The following is an 18,747-nucleotide window of genomic DNA, read 5'->3' on the forward strand; positions in this document are numbered from 1 at the left end:
TATTAGATAATCCCATGGGATGGTATTTCCTCATAGTAAATGGGAAACCGGTCCCTGAAGTGTGACTGTGTCGGAGAGGCTCTGCCCTCGTCCTGCAGGCAGACTCTGCTCCTCCTTCCCGGGCCGAGCAGCGCTCTCCTCTGGGCTGAGATGTAAACAGACGTTTTCTTATCTCTGTAAAATCAGAATGTTGAAAAAAAAGAAAATTGGATTTAGATTCGTTGGATCATATTAGGACTCGATCACGTTTATTACTGAATAGCGCATGAGCTGAGAGTTCTAAACAGCAGCTGGTTGCTGCCTAACGACTCCCGAGGCGGAGCAGTGCGGGCGCTCGGCGCTGAGCGGCGCTGCGGGCGCGTCCCGCACGGCCCGGCCGGCTGTGTGAGCGCAGCTCATCTGCCCGGGTCTGCGGCGTTCAGCGCCCGTGGAAGTGCTTTGCTCGCGCCGTGGTAATGTCGTGCCATGCCGTGCCGTGCAGCGTCGTGTAGTGCCGTGCAATGCCGTGCAATGCCGTGCCGTGCAGTGTCGTGTAGTGCCGTGCCGTGCCTTGCCGACAGTGCCGTGCAATGCCGTGCCCTGCAATGCCGTAGCGGCTCCGTGCCGCCAGAGGGCGCCGTGGCTCTCCGGAGGGCCGGGGCTTCCCGGGGCCGCTCGGGGCTGCAGCGGGCAGCGGATTTGCTCTTATGCTTCAGACCCAGTTTGAAGTCTTCGCTGTTGGACTCCGACATCTTTGCATGCCTTCAGTCCCGGGTCGTGTTTGCGCTAGGTCATTACAGGCTGTACGATGGGCATGAAATGGGCTTTTGGGTCGGGTGCTTTTCCCACTCGGCTCTTTTGGCTGTTGTTTCGGCCAGCCGCCTGTATGGTGCAGAGCACAGGGTGTGCAGAGCCGCGGGCAGTGCCTGTGGGGGGCAGAGAGCACGGGGCCCATCCTCAGAGCTGCTGCTGTGCTGGGCTCTGTGCTCAGCTCCCTGCTGAGCCCGGGGCTGCACTGCGCTCAGCACTGCTGGGCTGCGGGAATCAGAGTGCGGACACGGCTTTGTTGATTGCATCAGGCAGAAGCACAGTTTTATTAGAGAAGTTTTTTTCACCAGCAGGTACATTAGTGATCCTGACTAACAGAAGTAACTTCTAGAGATTGCAGCGTTACAGAAGCAGCAGAATGAGAAAAGGAGACCCACAGGGGGCCCTGTGAGATACACAGCAAAGCGTCGCTGATTTCTACTTTGTCTGCATAGAGGCATGCAGTGAACACGGAGTGTTCTTGTTTTGTCTGTGAGTTTCTCTGTGTGTCATCTCCTGGTCCAATTATCCTCAATCACAGATTCTCCTGCAGGTCACTGCAGAAAAAAAGAAAGCATTATTTTGATTCAGGCAGAGGAAATCCTTCAAAGAGGAACAAAAATTGGGCTTTGTGGGACACTTATTTCAATGATAGGCTCTGTTAAACAAGAGCGGGTGGTGGGGAGCCCAGGAAATCCCAGAAACTCCCGAAATAATTGTGCTTTGTTGGCAAACTGCAGCCATAGGATGACAGATTGTCTCTTTGTGCCCATTGCAGCCCCATGGCTCAGCCCTGCGGGTCTCTCCTGCTACATCCACCTTTCCCCTATGCCTCACCTCCCCAACCTTCTCCTCACACTCCCACAACTTGCATTTTCTTTCTATTGCTCCGGATTGTGTCCAAGCTCTAAGCTTACTTCTTAGTGGTGCTGCAGTTTTGCCCTGCAGTGCCAAACATGGGCAAAAAGGTGTGGAAGCAGCTCTTACCCTGTATGTCCCCGGTCTTGCAGGGCGGGACTTGTGGCTGGCAGTGGGATGCTGTGGTTGTAGTGTAGGTGTGGCTTGTCCTAATGACTCCTCCTCCAACACCGCTCCCTACTCCGATTCCTCCTCCGTGACTGATGGGATGCGTGTGGGGAGAGAAATGGGCAGCATTAGAACCTTACATGGCACTACCAGGGGCTCAAAGTATCACATTATGCCATTTATAGAGGTTAGAAATATCACAGAGCACTTTACGTGGTGTTCTTTTCTCATTTTGCTTTCCACGCCCCCCTTTGGCATGGAGGTGGCAGAACCCTATAAATGGTCTTCTTCTTTTGACAGTTGTCACCCATCTGATCACAGAAAACACTGTGACAAACGAGGACATAACACTGGAAGTTGTGGTGTTGGAAGATTCGGTTTTTCTGCTTTGCAGATCCCAAGGAGTGACATTTAGTTCAGAACTGAACACTCATTGTAGTAAAGCAGCTCAGGAGACATTTTCATCTCAGAGCACTGAGATGGACCAGAGATATCAAATAATTCCCAACCCGTAAAGCAGATCCTTGATATTTTCCCTGATTCTGTCAGATTCGGAGATCTACGTACATAAGGTCCTGCTGTCCTCCTTCCAACAAGCAGCGGTAGGTCTGAATCTCCTGTTCCAAACGGCACTTGACGTCCAATAAGGTCTTGTACTCCTGGTTCTGGCACTCTATTTCTGCTCTTATTTCCGCCAACTGCTGCTCCACACACGTGATCTGGTTCTGTAGCTCGCCGAGCAGCGTGTTATACTGGCACTCCGTCTCAGCCAGGGAGGATTCTAGATTATTCCTCTGATAAACAAGACAACCACACAAAGAAACGGCATTCACTCGCATGTCACCGCACCGTTTGCTGTTTCCACAGTGAGAGCAGAAGAGCCGCTCTGCAGAGCCTGCATGCAGCTGTCAGTGAGCTGCGCACGCACCTGGCTGAGCTGAGCCTGCAGGTCGATCTCCAGGGCCTGCAGCTGCCGCCTCAGCTCGGTGACCTGATTGTTGCACGTCTCCACCTCCTGACCGCTCGTGATAACCTCCCGATTCACCTCCTCGATCTGCAAATCACCAAGCCAGAGCAAAGCCCCTCAGAGAATATCTGTGCAGGCTGAACTCCTACAGCACAGCTCACAGTGAGTAGCAGCACAGCCCCAGGTGGGCACGGCGAGCCGTGTGTGCTGGGCGTTAACCACTGACTTGTCTGTTTGCTGTTTTCAAATCACATTAACCTCCAGGCTACCAGGGCTCTTTAATCCCAGCGTGGAAGGTTTCAGTTCCAGCACTGCACTACAAGGCCTCGAGGGGCAGCTGCTCCGCCAGATGGGACGCAGCAAACTGGTCAGACAGGCCTGTGCCTCCCGCAGAGCACGGCGTGTAAAGCAGTGCTGATCTCAGGAGTGCGTAGAGAACAACAGCTTGTTGTCTCCGTGTGTGTTTTCTGAAGTGCTTCTGTGCCCTGGTCACAGTCTGTGCCCCTGTGCACGTCAGTCTGTCTGGCAGCAGGTTTATGTTGCTTACCTTGCACTCGTACCAATCCTCAACTTCCTTGCGGTTGCGCGCTATCAGTGTTTCATACTGACATCTCAAATCCTCCAAGATCTGCCTGAGATCTGGCCCAGGGCAGGCGTTGACCTCCACACTCACATCTCCAGTAGATTGCTTTCTCAGACAGTTCATTTCCTGGAAATACAGCCCGGATTAGACAGCACAAAGGAGCAGAGCTGGGTGCTGAGCGGCGCTCGCTGTGAGCGGTGCCTCCCAACGCAGCTGTGAGGTGCAGAGCAGTGCTGCAGATCTGTTGGGTAACTTAAAGCACGGTCCTTAGGTGAAAAGTTCTGTGCCAGGGCTCTGCAGAGCAGCAGCAGCCCCCCAGCCTACCTCCTCATGGTTCTTCTTCAGGCAGCAGAGCTCCTCCCGCAGCGACTCCAGCTGTGCCTCCAGGTCGGACCTGCAGAGCGTCAGCTGGTCCAGGACCTGGCGCAGCCCGTTGATGTCAGCCTCCACGCTCTGGCGAAGGGCCAGCTCCGTCTCGTACCTGAGCGAGAAAGAAAGCAGAAAATGAGAACTTGCTCTCTGCTTATGAACCTCCTCTTCCCGTCTACGTGCTCTGTACTGGGTTTTGCTGTCTAAGCTGAATGCACCGAGCATTTGAGGTTTGTTATGTGCAAGCTGTTCTTCCCCACCTGTTTTCCTCCCTCTCCTGAAAGCAGTATCTGCTGTCGTTCACCCATCGCTCAGCTGCTTTGCTGATCCCAATCTGCAGTGGTGTGTGATGGGGATGCACTGACTGCACCACTAAGGGCCACTCCCTGCAATGCCAGTCCCTGGCCCTAACTAGCAAACACTGTTGCCAAATGTTTTACCTCAGAACAGTAATTAAGGGAGGGCTGATGACCAAGGGCAAAATGCCTTTCATCATCCCATCCCGTCCTAACGTGGTGTTGCAGTGAGACTCGTCTGAGGTGTCTGTGAGCACAGTGCACTGGGATGAGGGGCTGGGGGTGTGGGTTTGGTGCTCGGGGACACTCACTTCACACGGAAATCATCAGCAGCCATCCTGCTGTTGTCGATGTCCAGAATGATCTTGTTGTTATCAATGGTCGCACAGACAATCTGGAAAAGAGCAGAGCATGAGAACAGCTCCCTTCTCTCTGCTGTGCTCCACGGTTGCACCTATGCTAAGCAGGAGCTCTTTCTGATTCCCATTTCCCACTATCTCTCTCCCCATAGGTTTGGTCCTTGAGCAGAGCACTTGCAGGAGGAGCTTTGCCTCCCTGATGGGCAGGCAGCAAGGAGAAGAGCTGGGCTGTGCAGGACTGGGAGTTGGAGAGCTGTGAGATGGGCAATCCCAGCTTCAGGGTCTGAAGACAAGTTCCAGAGATGCTTCACCTTAAAGCTGACACGCAGACTGCCTGGTGCTTGGTCTCAAGCTTAAGAGTTTTCCGGGAGAAGCTGGGAGGTACCTTAAAGCCTAAACGTCTTCACTTTCAGTGTGGACATTTTATTGTCAGGCTCTTTGTGCTACTGCACAGAGCATTTTAAACACCCTCACATAGCATTTATAATGCTTCGTTTGGGTCACCATCAGTGGGGTGAGATTTTCTCTTACTCTACTGCTCCTTTTGCTTTGCCATATCCATAACTATATAATCAGAACCCAGTGTAACAAGGCATCCTTTTTTCTCTGAAGAGCATTATCCCACTCGTATGGCCTCACAGCATGACCCCACTCAACAACATCCTGGAGGAAATTGCTGCCATTTATGTTTGCAAACACATTCTACAGCAGTAACATTACCTCTAACAATTGCAGTAAGCCCTGAATGCAAATCGAAAAAATAGAAAGTGGAGGAATAACTGAAAAATGGCTTTACCTGATTCTGAAGATCTTCAATTTCTTTGTAATAGCAGCTGTAGTCCCGGGGCTCGCAGGAGAGGCCCTGTGTAGCGTACCACTCTCGGATTCTGCATTCCAGCTCTGCATTTTCCTTCTCCAAGCACTTCACCTTGTCCAGGTAGGACGCCAGGCGGTCATTGAGATTTTGCATGGTCACTTTCTCATCGCAGGATGAAAGCAAGCAGTCGCCACCAAGGCCACCGACCACCACACCGCCTCCGATGCCAAAACCAAGGCCATTGCCATAGCAGTTGCCACCTCCATAGCTCCCACCAGCCAAGCTACCGACACTCAGTCCCCCTCCATAATTCACTCCACCGCAGTAACTCCTTCCAGAAAAACCTCTGCCACTGCCTATCGCATAGGAAGAAATCCGTGCTCCACCACCACCACCAATGATACAGCTGCCACCACTGCTCCTGCCTTTGCTAGACACAGTAATCGTCTCCTTAATGTTGCAACTCATCGCGACAGCGGCTGGAAATGCAAGCAGAAGCCCAAAGCAAGACGCACAGCTTGATACTGAATCAGACTGCAAGTTGTCTGCTGCCACAGGACTCTATTTATACCTTCCACAGTGGGTGTCACCGCTGTTCCTGTTCCCATAAGGCTGGCTACTCCAGCCATTGGTGCCAAGAATAATTTCTCAAAGGGAAGTTTCCTTTCAAGATTCCCAGTAGACAAGGAAGATACTTTACATGTCTCTTGCTTATTTCAAAAATACATTAGCAATAATGTTTTATGAATCATCAGCTTTTTGTTTATGATGCAAACTTTACAACATTAAGCCAGGAAAAACACTGTCCTAAATTATATACCAGGAAGAAATCATTAAAGGTTATTGCATCAAAGAGCTCTTTATCTCTCATTAATTTATTTTCATTTTATTTTGAGTTGAATAAGCAGGTTTCATACAAGCTGCTGATGTTGGAATATGTAAGATGAAAACGTATGTACAAAGTTGGATTCTGGGATGATGTATGAAGAATGATGTAAGAACTTTGTGGAGAGATCAGAGACGGAGAGATTAACCTTTAAGTCTCTCCACTGCTGAAATGACAATTCCAGAACACTCTGCTGTGAGCCATGATGATGTGCAGTGATCTCTTAATGGACACAGACGAAAGATGCTTCATGTGTGATCTGTGGCTGACCAGTGGTTCACAGAGGATTTATTGCTTTTTATGGAGAGCGTAAAATAACACAATAGGGCTTTAAATGCTGTCCTGCTGCTCAGTGAAAGGTGCTGCTGCCGTTCTCATGTAATGGCAGGTGAGCACTGCTGGGGGAGGTGGGCTTTTCAAAGTGAGTGAGGCTGGAAAGACCCTGCAGGGAAAGTCTGTGTCAGCGTGCTGTGTGCTAAATGCAATTCGAGACCACTGCTGGGAGACGTGAGGACAGAACTGCCCATGAAGGCAGTGGAGCAGTTGTTGCCTGGAATAGTCCTACACTGGCTTGGAAAAGATGGATTAAGTATGAAATAGAGGTTCTGGTCTATCCCTCATCTCTCCAAATCTTAGCTGGGCAGAAAAAGTGAAAAGGAAAAATCTTTCATTTTTTTGACATCAACGTTCCAGCTGAGCTGCTTTGTGGACACACCGAGCTGGGATGCTGTGTGGGGAGAACTGTCTGCAGCAGCTGCTGGGCTGGGGATGCATCCACCAAGAGCCACCCTAAGCCCACGCCAGCAGAGCACAGAAAGGTGAAACTCCCACTCCGTGTCTGGACGGTGGGCTGGAGCAGCTGCTCTTATGGCAAGCAAACAACCCCATTTACCGAAAGACCAAAGCCTGGCACTATTTGTGGATTTACCCATCACTTTATTGTTCTTACTCTCCCGATTTCTCTATAAAGATGCCTTCTCTTATCTCTCATCCTTGGACATTACTTATGTGGTGCAATGAAAGCCAGCAGCATTCCTGTGCTATCTCCAGCAGGATGGAGACAGCGCTGTGCAGACGCTCAGAGAGATTTATCAGCAACAAGGAGCTGCTGCTGGCTCTGCTGATGCCTTCAGTCCTGCCATGCTGCGCTCCGATCAGGGCTGAACAAAGAGCAGAGCTAAGAACACATAACTTCAGCAAATAGCGATTGTGCTTAGAAACAGAATATCTGGATTTCGTTACCAAGAATGGGGAGCATAATTGGAGTGAGGGTGTGGTGGTAAGAATGAACCGAAACTGATGTAATGCTGCGTTGCTGGAAGCTTTGCCTTGTCCGCATATGATTCTTCAGAAGTTTCCCAATAGCTGTCTGCAGCAAGCATCTTTCCTGAGTGAGCACGCATTCCTTCTTCTCCTTCACGGTTATCATTTTAGAACATCAGGATAATGCAGGCAGAAACACGGGACACCCCTTTGTGGGATGGGAGGATGCCTGTGTGCCATTGTGGTGATGGCTGCAATGATAGCACGGCTCTCGGCCCTGCAGTGGGCAGCTCTCCCTGGCACAATAATGCCCACTCTCCTGCATTTTCCTTTTTGTCTTCAGGAAATGGGTGCTCTAGTCAAGCCAGGGGAAATTACTGCTGTGAAGGTCTAAAGAAGTCATAAACTAAGCTTCCTCTCCTCCTGTTTTTGTTAGGTGTACTCATAAGGTTCCTGGGTCTGGTCCAACTAGCACAAACAAGCATGGAAATCTCATGGAAATGTAATTTCCAGACCAAGGTCTGCAGCTCCGTAATTTGCAGCTCCCTAATGCATGGTTATTTGGAGGGTGTTTTCTGTTGGGACTGTTTATCCCAAGCTACCTTCTCATAAGCTGCTTTCCAGACGCATCCCAACTCGTAGACCCAGTGTCTCAGGAGCTGACTGTGTGTCCCTGAGGGCTTTCCAGGGCCATATTCATAACCCTGGGTGAGTGGAGTCCTTCTGGCCGTGTCATTAGGTCTCTTTCACCTGTCAGGAATGTAGGACAGCTCTTTTGTGAAAGTGCCTGCGCTGCTCCCGCAGACGCCTAGGGAGGGTGGGAAGCCATTGCCATGAGTGTGGACGTTCAGCTAGATGTCAGCAGCAGTTCACAGGAGAAGGAAGGCAGCACAGCTCTTCTGCTCCTGGGGCAGCCTGGAGATTCCAGGCGACTTAAAGCTGGAAGTGTGTCAGTGCAGTGTCTTCATAGTTGTAGCAATGAGCGAGTGAAGGACTGCTATATGGGAAAGGACAAGACCAGAAAGGGCAGCAGATTGTCTTACTGCCTGCCTTGGCACTGAGCAAGGCAGGGGAATACAGTGGGGAAGGAACATGAGAAGATCTGCTTTGTGACTTCTTCACAGCCCCAGCTCTGAGAACTGGGATGGATATGCACTGTGGAGTCCAGCAGTGGAACTTCTCCTCTGTAACCACAATGAGTGTCTCCTTCAGTCTCCTGGGAAGCACACGCTGTACACGTCTTCCATCAAGTCCAAGACTTTCCCTGGGCATGGAACTCGTCTTGATGTAGACTTGATGTAGAGTCTTGCTTTGAAAACACCCACTGATGTGTCATTATTGCAGCTGTTCCATGCTGCAATGTCTCACTTTGCTCTGGTCCCTGAATAGTGCTACTGATCTGGAAGGTTCCGTGTCATAGTGAATATATTTCTGTAGAGAAATCAGTTTCCATATGAAGACTGAGGCTGCAGAAGTGTGCCACGCTGCACTGTGTGCTTGGTCCTGAAATGTTTTTGTCTCTGTGGCCTTTCCCCTCCCTGGGGAGTGACTGCTTCATGTCTCCAGCTTGGCAGCAAAGCAGGGGATGCTGTGCTGAGGCACCCTTAGGGGAATGTGTGAACATGTGAATGTGACTTTCTGTACCCAATACAAGGCAGTGCACCAGGGGTACAGCCCGTGTCCAGGGCTGTAGCTGTAAAGCTGTGGGGAGGAGTGAATGTGTAAAATCATTGCTTGCTTGTCTGGTCCAGCAAACATTCTAATCCCCAAAACACCCCCAGTTCATTCCAGCTTTTCTCTGAATGTTCTCCAAACCCAGAATGACTCTATAAGCTCTCTGTGGACGCATCCCATGATTACACCCACCAGAAGTGCTGCAGGGCCCCAAGCTGCCAAACTGCTGCACTTGCTCTTCTGTGCAGGTCAGCATCAAGAGGCATGCATGCTGCTGTGCCCATCCACACTGACTCCACATCAGCTGCAGGTCACTCTGGGGCCCAGAGGCAGAGGGGCCCTTGTCTTGCTTCTGAGCTTTAAGAAATAATGGCTCTGGGTACTGAAAGACCCTAGCTGGTGTTTTCTCCATCATGTTTTCTGTGGAACTGCACATTTTCAGCTCCCACTGCCTCTGCCAGTTCTTGGAAGGTGTGCTAAGTGTCAAGATGATCTGTCAGCAGTTTCTGATGTTCAGGCTGAAACTTTTTGAAATAGGATGATGTGCCTCAGTGGCTACGCGAGAGCAGGTAGGAAATGAACCTTTTGCCACCAGTCCTGTTCCCAGTGGAAAGGTTCCTATAAAATGAAAGGGATGGCTCTGAACATGACAGAAAACCAAACCAGCAGAAACTGGCACTGATAGTGAAGACCAAGGGCTTCTCTTCCAACCAACCCCACTCCCCAGGTGGGGGGGTTAGGGTTAGAGTTAGGGCTTGGGTTAGGGTTAGGGTCACACCACACTGTCAGAGCTGAAGGACATGATATCCCTGTTCTGGCACTGACTTTCAGCCAGGCTAAGCTCTCCTTATTTTCCCACATATTTGTATATAGGTGTGTTTTAGCAAAACATGGAAGCATACGGGCAGCACCTGTATGGCTGCAGGAATCAGAGTGTGGACATGGCTTTGTTGATTGCATCATGCAGAAGCACAGTTTTATTAGAGAAGTTTTTTTCACCAGCAGGTGCATTAGTGATCATAGTACTGGAGACCTCCAGCAGCAGCCATGGTGGTTGGGCTGGTGCAGCAATACAGATTGGAAAAAGCAAATAGCAAAATAAAGCAGAATGTGGCCCAACGCTCTGCTTATCCCTCTGGCACATCGCGTAGCATTGCTGAGTAATACAAAGGAGCAGTTCCTTGCTCTTTGCAAAGGCATACAGTAAATATTCTCTCTCTTTATCCGTGGCTCTGCTTCAGGGATCTCTCATTGGATATTCTCTTTTCTTTGCTTAATCACAAATCCTTCTGCAAGGCACTGGAGAGATTAAAGGAAAACATGACGTTGTTTAGAGCAAAACCAGATTCTTTCCCGTGCTATCATTCTGTACACATGATCACCTCAGGAGCCAGCTCAGCTGGAATTTCAGATGAATGCCAGCCCTGCAGGAAGTGCTGCTTGCTGCCTGCAATCAGGCAGATGGGACCCATGGTGGCTCAGGCATGCTCTGCCCTTCTCCATAGCAGTGCCAAATGGTGGGAGCTGCAGACACAGCACTGGGCTGAGCACTGCACAGTGCTCCACTCACCCTCGTTCTGCTGCACCAGCTGCCACCATCATTTATTTCTCTTTCAGTTTGGCTGGAAGGAATAGTACTGATAATTTTCTACCAAAATTCCCACAGTCCCTGCTTCTCTTCTGGTTTTCAGAGCACTCCTTTCTCCTGCTCATTCCTTTGCCCTGGATTTCAGACCAGTCCTTTCTCCCTGTTCTCTGCTGTCTGTACCTTGCCTGTATTCTGACTCTGTCCTTCCCTTCCCTACCCTCTGCCCCCTCCCATCTGGTAGCATTGCAGTCGAGCAGAGAGGGCTTGAAGCCCAGCGGAGCTCTGCAGCCCTCACCTTGTATCTCCGCAGCCGCACAGGATGGCATCTGGGCAGACGAAGTGTACGTGTGGCTTGTTCGGATGATGCCTCCTCCTCCTATTCCTCCTGTTCGTGCAACTCCTCCTCCTAGACCCGACAACTGACTAATTCCTCCTTGCTGACTGAGTGGAAAGGAAAAGAACGTTTTAGTGAAGGGAATGGCGGATAAATTAGAACGACAGTTTGTGCATTGACCCTTTGCTCTTCGTCTGATTTTGTCTTTGGCATAAACGTGGCTGACTACTGCAGCGAGCTTTCTTCTTGTGGCAATGCTTGGGTATTCTAAAGTACACATAACGAAGGCATTCTAGTGTCCCTCGTGTCTCGGGTGTACTCACATGAGGTCCTGCTGTCCGCCCTCCAGCAGGCAGCGGTAGGTGTGGATCTCCTGCTCCAGGCGGCACTTGACGTCCAGCAGGATCTTGTACTCCTGGTTCTGGCACTCCATCTCCGCCCGCAGGTCCGCCAGCTGCTGCTCCACACACGTGATCTGAGTCTGCAGCTCACCGAGGTGGTTGTTGTAGCGGCATTCTGTCTCAGCCAGAGAGGACTCCAGGTTGTCCCTCTGCAGGGTGACAGGTGGCACAACAGAAATACGGCCATGAGGAAGCTGCACTTAACTGCAGGTTCTTGCCTTGAAGCAGAGCTGCAGCAGTGAGCTGCGCACGCACCTGGCTGAGCTGAGCCTGCAGGTCGATCTCCAGGGCCTGCAGCTGCCGCCTCAGCTCGGTGACCTGATTGTTGCACGTCTCCACCTCCTGACCGCTCGTGATAACCTCCCGATTCACCTCCTCGATCTGCAAATCACCAAGCCAGAGCAAAGTTGTTAAGGGAGTGTTTCACTGTAACTCAGGCTAAGGATTAAGCAAAGAGCAGGAGGAAGCAAAAAGCATGAAATGAGAACACTTTGGGTGAACTCTCTCAACCCAAGGGGACGCGCAGAGGCAGCATCCCCTGTGGTATTTGGGCAGTCAAAATCAGTGCCAAATACTGTTGCAGACATGTGGATTTAACCTAAGGTAAAGTGCTGTGGAACCACAGCCTGGAGAAGTCACAGCTGAATAACTTTGCTCACCTTGCACTCGTACCAATCCTCCACTTCTTTGCGATTGCGTTCAATCAGTGTCTCATACTGGCACCTCATCTCCTCCAGAATCTTCCTGAGGTCAGGGCCAGGACAGGCATTGACCTCCACACTCACATCTCCAGTTGACTGTTTCCTCAGACAGTTCATTTCCTGGAGAAAACCATATCAGGTTTCAGAAGCAAGGAAAACACCGGGGAGAGCAGGGAGGATCCCGGCTGGGGGCACTGCCAGCTCCCAGCTCCCTGTGGCAGCTCCATCCAGCAGGGGAAGCGAAGCCCTTTGCAGTATCAGCCCTGCACAACCAAGGTGAGGGAGAGCACAGATCCTGAGTGAAGGGAGGCTTTGGGCAGGGGCCATCAGCCTACCTCCTCATGGTTCTTCTTCAGGCAGCAGAGCTCCTCCCGCAGCGACTCCAGCTGTGCCTCCAGGTCGGACCTGCAGAGCGTCAGCTGGTCCAGGACCTGGCGCAGCCCGTTGATGTCAGCCTCCACGCTCTGGCGAAGGGCCAGCTCCGTCTCGTACCTGAGTGAGAAAGAAAGCCAGAGAGAGCAGTCAGCATCTGACCCCATCATCTGCTTTTTTCTGCAGATGTCTTTCTTACAGCCATTTCCTAACCAGCCTCCCGGGATGCTGAGGGAAGCGGTGGAAGGATCCCCTTATTAGGTCTGCCCTCAACCCACTTTCTCTACAACTTTGTGGAGGGGTCGCTCACCACATTTCCATGCTCTAACAAGAGAAAACAAAAATCTCCCTTAAGAAGCCAGGTGCAAAACCTTCTGGGTGCTTTCTGCACGGCTCCCATCCGCACACAGAACTGTGCTGTTGCCCAGACATGAAGGCAGCTCTGGAGGTAACGGCTGCGGCTGCAGGAGCCCTTCTGCACAGCCTGCAGCCCTGAGCCGCATCCTGACAGCCTGCTGCAGCACCAGGAGCACTCACTTCACTCGGAAGTCATCAGCTGTCATCCGGCTGTTGTCGATGTTCAGAATGATCTTGTTGTTGTCTATGGTTGCACAGACAATCTGGAAAAGAAGAGAGTTCAGTGGTCACTCGTGAAGCCTCGTCCCCATCCCCTCGGGCTGCAGTGCATGCGGTGCAGCAGACCAAACCCCAGGCTCTGTGTGCTGTTGGCTGGCGGGCGCAGGGCAGCTGAGCACAGCAGGCCAGTGTGAGCATTCAGCACAGCACTGGGGAGGCATTAAAAAGCTGAAAGACAGAGTTCAGGTGCGGACAGGGAGGTGTTATCAGTGCTGCCCAGCGCCTGCTGCGATCCTCCCAGCCTTTTAAGTCTAAATCTTACTTTAATGGATAAGAGATATAAAAGCTTTTCCAAGACTTAATTATAGGTCTGTCTCATTCTGTTTGTTTCCTGGATTCCTTTCACTTCTTTCTCTGTGTGTTGGCATCCTAGAAGTTTTGCCAAACACATGCTCTGCAAAAACCTTTTTAATTTTAACTTGCATTCTGGCAATGCTCTCTTTGTTCTCACTTCTAATGAGGTGCCCAATACTTCCCAGTTCTGTAAGAGTAAATGTGTAAATAAAGGAAGCAATGTTTAATTGGAATTCTGCAAGATGAATGACAGAATAAGCCCATACGGCTTGTTATTTATCTCTCATTTAGTCGTTCTCTTGGCAATCATCCACTCAAACGCCTTGGCAAAATCTAACTGAGACGGACTGCTGAGCCAATCCAGATGTATTCCATGCCCACAACACTTTCCCTTTCAAATATATCTGATGAATAAAAGCAATGGAAACAATCCAAACTCTCAAGACTTTTACGTTTGAGCTCCAGGGCTCTCTACAGGCAGTTGTCTTAATGTCTGTTTACGAGGAGCGTTTTACTACAGTGAAATGTTACTCTCAATAGCTGCATTAAGCTGTGAAGCAACAGCGTGGGAGAAGTTTACAAGCGAGGAAGCAGCTGAGAAGTGATGTTACCTGGTTCTGAAGATCTTCTATCTCTTTATAATAGCAGCTGTAGTCCCGTGGCTCACAAAAGGGGCCCTGCTTGGCGTACCACTCCCTGATTCTGCACTCCAGGTCAGCATTTTCTTGTTCCAGGCACCTCACCTTGTCCAGGTAAGAAGCCAGGCGGTCGTTAAGGTTCTGCATGGTGACTTTTTCGTCACCAGAAAGAAGAATGCCATCACCAGCAAAACCCCCTCCAACTACCCCTCCACCAATGCCGATACCAAGGCCACCTCCAATGCCACCACCAAAGCGGGCACTGCCACCGCTGAATCCAATGCCTGAACATCCTCCGAGGACAGTGGCTCCTAAGCCACCTCCATAGCTCCCACCGACCAGACTGCCGCTGCTCAGTCCTCCTCCGTAATTCACACCACTGCAGTAGCTTCTCCCAGAGAACCCTCGGCTACTGCCTATCCCACAAGTCGTGTATCTTCCAGAGGAGACCGAGGAAATCCGCGCTCCTCCACCACCACCACCACCACCAATAACACAGCTGCCACCGCTGGTCCTGCCCCTGAGAGAGCCAGTTGTCTGCTTAATACTACAACTCATTGTGAGGACAGCTGCAAATCCAACCCAAAGCCCAAAGCAAGATGCAGAGCGTGATACGGAATCAGACTGCAGGTTGGTCGCTGCCGCAGATCCCTATTTATACCTTCCAAGCGGGTGCCACCTCTGGGGTGTTTCTTCTTCCCACGGGGCTGGCTAGTCTCACTGTTTATGCCAGGAATAAATAACCCATAGGCAGTTTCCCTCTAGAAATCCCAGTTCACAAGGAAGATACTTTACATGTCAGCAGCTTATTCCAAAAAATAAAATAATGTTTTATGAGTCATCAGCTTTTTGTGTGATGCAAACTTTACAAGAAGTCAAGAAAAAAAGTTGCCCTAGATTATGTACAAAGAAGCAGCAATGGTATTTATAACATCAAAGTCCCTTTTATCTTTTATTAATTTGTATTTATTTTATTCTTAGTCCAGCAAACATTTTTGTATCATGTGCTACAGTAGACTGCGTGGAATCAAAGTGGGCAGTTAATTTAAATTTACACTTCTGAAAAGCATGAACAATGGTGACCATAGGAGCAAAAAGAGCCGGGGTGTCGCGGTGCTGATGCCTGCCAGCCGGCGCAATTACAGGCAGAGGGCTCAGGTACCTCTACTGCGAGATTTCTCCAGTCACCTCATCCATAGCCCATGTTTCTGTCATGCCAGCCCAGGAACTCAACTTGCTCACAGTCTGCGAAGCACTGGAAGTTCCTGTCTGCCCCTTGATCCTGTGTCACACAGACTGAAGTGCCTCTCTGAAGTTATTTTTTGTTGCTGTAGTCGTTCAGTTTGTGCCGTCCATAGATAAAGAAGGAACTCGCAGGAAAGATGGGCGATTCATGGGGTTCCCTGTCCCGACTGTGACGAGATCCAGCAGGTCACTGCCATCACCAACAACCAAAATTGTATTGAGCACAAAAGGAAAAGGAGAAAAGCTTTCCACATGTACTGTCTGTGTTTGTCAGAGCGGTAATGCGTTGGCACAGCCTGACCATCACTGCTGGGAGAGCATCTGGGGAGCGCGGGGAAGACTGGCTTAGCCAGCACAGGTGCCTTTGTCCATCAGACTGCAGTAATGAGAGGATATTCTGCTCTTCGAGGGACAGATGCTTCTCTTCCCTGCAGCGTGGAATTTCCAGCCACTTTTACTCACAAGCAACCTTCCATTTGAGGATGTCCCTGTGCGTAGTTACAGAAGCTGCTGGGATAAATCTGTGACACCCCATGGGCAGCCCCGAGAGCAGCCGTCACCTGGGGACGAGGGTAGGGGACACTGCACTGATGTGCTCCGCCTTCTCTGCTAGTGGCACTGCAGTGATGCCCATCCTCGGGGTGGGCAAATGACCCCAAGAATGTGTAGATGTGATCATCTTCTCATGAGTATACATTAGGATTCTGCTCTCCAGTGAGCTCATTTATTTCTTTGTTTAGATCAAAAGTGATAAAAGACGCCTACCTAAGGCTGGAAGCATCCTAGAATATTCATTATTCATAGGATGCAGAGAAATAACTTGCTCAGGGACAGCACTGGAGTCCCTCAGAGCTCAGACTGCCGACTGCAGCACCTGAAATACAAGTCCATCCTCCTCCTGGAAACACATCTCCCTGCTCCCCACACAGCCCAGACTCATCGGAGTGAAAATCATGAGCAAAAAGGAGGATAGGGAAGAAATCTGGCTTTTGTCAGACATTTTGAGGAATATAATTGAAGACAGGGTGTGGCTGTGAGAGCTAGCAGAAATTAATATAAAGTCTGGATTGCTTGGACCTTTGCTTCTGCTGCATCGGTTTTCAGAAGTTGCCCAGCAGCAGCCTACAGCGAGCAGCGCTCTGGGCTCAGGTCGCCCTTTTTCCCTTTCAGAGTCTCAGTTTTAGCAGGCATATTGCAGATAGGGAGCACTGCAGGTGGCTCATGTCCTCAGCCACCAATGGCAGAAGGAGCAGGACTTACAGCACACAGCAAACTGGTTGGTGTCACTGATGGGCCATTTTTATGCATCCTGGCTCAGAGCCCCACGGGCTGCAGAGTCACACTTACCAGCCAAGATTGGACCCATCCTACCACTCTCCCACAGGGTTCGTACTGGGGTGTAGTTGCACTGATGTGAGATGGTGCTGCATTCCCAAGGTCCACTAAGGGCAGTGGGACTGTGGTGATCCCAGCATACAGCCATGCATGCTGTGCCGCCATCTCTTCCACATTTTGCTCACTTTGCTTATCAAACTGATAGCGCTACTCGTGTCAGCTACAAGGAGGGTGCGTCCAATTTGACAGAACTTTGCTTTCATAAGCATTGCTTCAGTGATGTTTGTGCAACCTCTCTGGAATATGATGTTATCTTGTCACTTGTAATTACGAGAAATGATTTGCATAATAGCCATTGGGGATCACTTATTAAAACCTGCTTTGAAGTGATACTAAGCCGGCTCCAGACCTCGCACTCCCAGCTCTCAGATGCAGTCTGTGATGCTGTGGGGCTGTGAGTCAGAGCTGCATCCCCCGCGCTGATCAGCGGTGCTGGGAGGCAGCTGGAAGCGCTGTGGGCTGCGGTGCTGCTGCACTCTGAGAGAGCGGGGAGAGGCGGTCACTCCTTTCCTGCAGACTGCTCACATCTCCAATTCAGCTCTGGGCTCGTGGCAGCAGTGAGGCTCAGCATGATGCCGAGGTGTTCAGCTGGATTTCCTCCTACTGCAGCTCCCAGCCTGATCCACAGCTCGAGGGCTTTCAGTTCCTCGAGCGCCTGTCAGCCTCGAGCACAGTGCACTGCACAGCCTCTGCACCTCTGGGATCACAGCTGCTCTTCGTGGCAAAGCAGAGCATGAGGGAATTCATGTCGGGATGGATGAGGACTTATGGCAGCAGGAAGCTGCAGAGATCTCCAGCTCAGGGCTGCGGGCAGCACAGCTGTGACCTGCGGTGCTGCTGCCAGAGTCTGGCAGGTCCTGGCAGAGCCCACATCCTGCAGGCAGCCCGAGTGTGGGCCAGCCGTGGCCCTGAGAACTAACTCTCTGAGTGCCTTTATTTAATACTTGCACTAAAGCATCGCTTCTTGCAGTGCATCTCCAGGGTGTGGGTCTTGCAGGCAGTGTAAATGAAGTTATTTGGTGCAGCGGGCCAGGAAATCTCCTGCTTGATTATAGTAGTACGTTGCTGATGTACATAACTCTTTACAAATGTTACACAACCCAATAAACTCAAGTACAAGTTCCACGGATGGTGACTGGGCTGTGGGTGAGGCTCGCCTGTCTGTGTGCTTCATGGAACAGATTTTTATGGGGAAATTAGAGCTTGTGCCATACAGCAACTCACGGCCCACGATTCCAATGCCTGCAATCAGTGTCAGTGCGTGTGCAGTGCAGCCCTTCACTCCCAGCTGCTGCCCAGCACTCACATTCTGCAGATCTGATTGTCTGATTTCTGCTCCTCACCGACATCTCACAGCTGTGCAGATCGCTTCTCAGGGATCTTTCTGTCGCACTTTGCTGGTGCAGCTCATCCCCTGACTCCCCCCACTCCTTCTGTTAGGGAAGGGGCCACAGCAGTGAGCACAGCAGCATAACAGTGCGGTTCCTCCATCTGTTGCCCGTTCCTTTCTCTGTGCAGTAGACCACCACCACTTTTTTTTTCTGTTTACTGCATCTGACTTTCAAAACCTCTCTCTCTCACCTATTAATTTGTCTCACCCTTTTATCTGCCCGCACGCTGCCAGCTGGTTCTTCCTGCTCGCTTTTTCTTTTTAGATGCTTTCATGGTTCCTTATTTAGCATTTTCTCTTGGAATTGCTTCCCCTGGCAGAAAGGCGTGTCAGGTCCAGCACAGCTTTGCTTTCAAATTACTACTTCAGTATTATTTGGGAAAACTTGTTGTTCTTGATTTTATCCTGTTGCTACACATTCATAATACCTCAAAAGGTGCTGCAAATTGTCTTATATTAGATTATATTAACACACGCCCACTTTAATGAAAGCTTGACTTTCGAGCGAAACAGAAGGCTGCCCGTCGGGCCGCCCTGTGCTCCCTGCAGCCCTGAATTGCTCCTCCTCGTCGCCTCCGACCTCCGCTCCCAGCGTGAGCTCTCCCCAGTGCAGACATCCCTTCCAGAGCATAACGATCTGTGTAACATGTTTCTAAATACTCGTATAATTCCTTACTTGTAGAAATTGTTTCTCAGGTTCAGAGCTGTATCAGTAGTGGCACAGTTT

General features: G+C 50.6%; 2 protein-coding genes and 1 long non-coding RNA gene across 3 annotated transcripts; 1 reads left to right on the forward strand and 2 right to left on the reverse strand.

Moving 5' to 3' along the window:
• Positions 1-1,041: 1,041 nt before the first annotated feature.
• LOC100541175 (keratin, type I cytoskeletal 19-like) lies at positions 1,042-5,719 on the reverse strand. Its single transcript, XM_003213102.4, has 8 exons — positions 5,183-5,719; positions 4,339-4,421; positions 3,687-3,843; positions 3,327-3,488; positions 2,741-2,866; positions 2,380-2,606; positions 1,774-1,904; positions 1,042-1,343 (listed from the first exon to the last, which is right to left on the reverse strand). The coding sequence occupies exons 1-8, from the start codon at positions 5,669-5,671 to the stop codon at positions 1,318-1,320; spliced, it is 1,401 nt and encodes a 466-aa protein (XP_003213150.1). The 5' UTR covers positions 5,672-5,719; the 3' UTR covers positions 1,042-1,317.
• Positions 2,518-11,127, forward strand: LOC146542603 (uncharacterized). The gene is made up of 3 exons (XR_014880101.1): positions 2,518-2,941; positions 3,708-3,961; positions 4,539-11,127. It is a non-coding gene; the product is annotated as an uncharacterized LOC146542603 (long non-coding RNA).
• Positions 10,181-14,548, reverse strand: LOC100543030 (keratin, type I cytoskeletal 19-like). Its single transcript, XM_003213111.4, has 8 exons — positions 13,964-14,548; positions 12,960-13,042; positions 12,386-12,542; positions 12,009-12,170; positions 11,605-11,730; positions 11,272-11,498; positions 10,910-11,055; positions 10,181-10,325 (listed from the first exon to the last, which is right to left on the reverse strand). The coding sequence occupies exons 1-8, from the start codon at positions 14,546-14,548 to the stop codon at positions 10,300-10,302; spliced, it is 1,512 nt and encodes a 503-aa protein (XP_003213159.2). The 3' UTR covers positions 10,181-10,299.
• Positions 14,549-18,747: the final 4,199 nt, after the last annotated feature.

Source organism: Meleagris gallopavo, chromosome 29 (assembly GCF_905368555.1).
Source record: "Meleagris gallopavo chromosome 29, MGAL_WU_HG_1.1, whole genome shotgun sequence".
NCBI classification, from domain to species: domain Eukaryota; kingdom Metazoa; phylum Chordata; class Aves; order Galliformes; family Phasianidae; genus Meleagris; species Meleagris gallopavo.

Excerpts from the sequence above, each read along its gene's own strand:
- LOC100541175 (XM_003213102.4), bottom strand. The coding sequence starts at position 5,671 with ATGAGTTGCAACATTAAGGAGACGATTACTGTGTCTAGCAAAGGCAGG. Across the intron at positions 4,422-5,182 it reads TTGAAGATCTTCAGAATCAG|ATTGTCTGTGCGACCATTGA; the intron begins GTAAAGCCATTT and ends GCTCTTTTCCAG. Across the intron at positions 2,607-2,740 it reads TGCAGGCTCAGCTCAGCCAG|AGGAATAATCTAGAATCCTC; the intron begins GTGCGTGCGCAG and ends CTTGTTTATCAG.
- LOC100543030 (XM_003213111.4), bottom strand. The coding sequence starts at position 14,548 with ATGAGTTGTAGTATTAAGCAGACAACTGGCTCTCTCAGGGGCAGGACC. Across the intron at positions 11,499-11,604 it reads TGCAGGCTCAGCTCAGCCAG|AGGGACAACCTGGAGTCCTC; the intron begins GTGCGTGCGCAG and ends GTCACCCTGCAG. Across the intron at positions 11,056-11,271 it reads GGCGGACAGCAGGACCTCAT|TCAGCAAGGAGGAATTAGTC; the intron begins GTGAGTACACCC and ends CTTTCCACTCAG.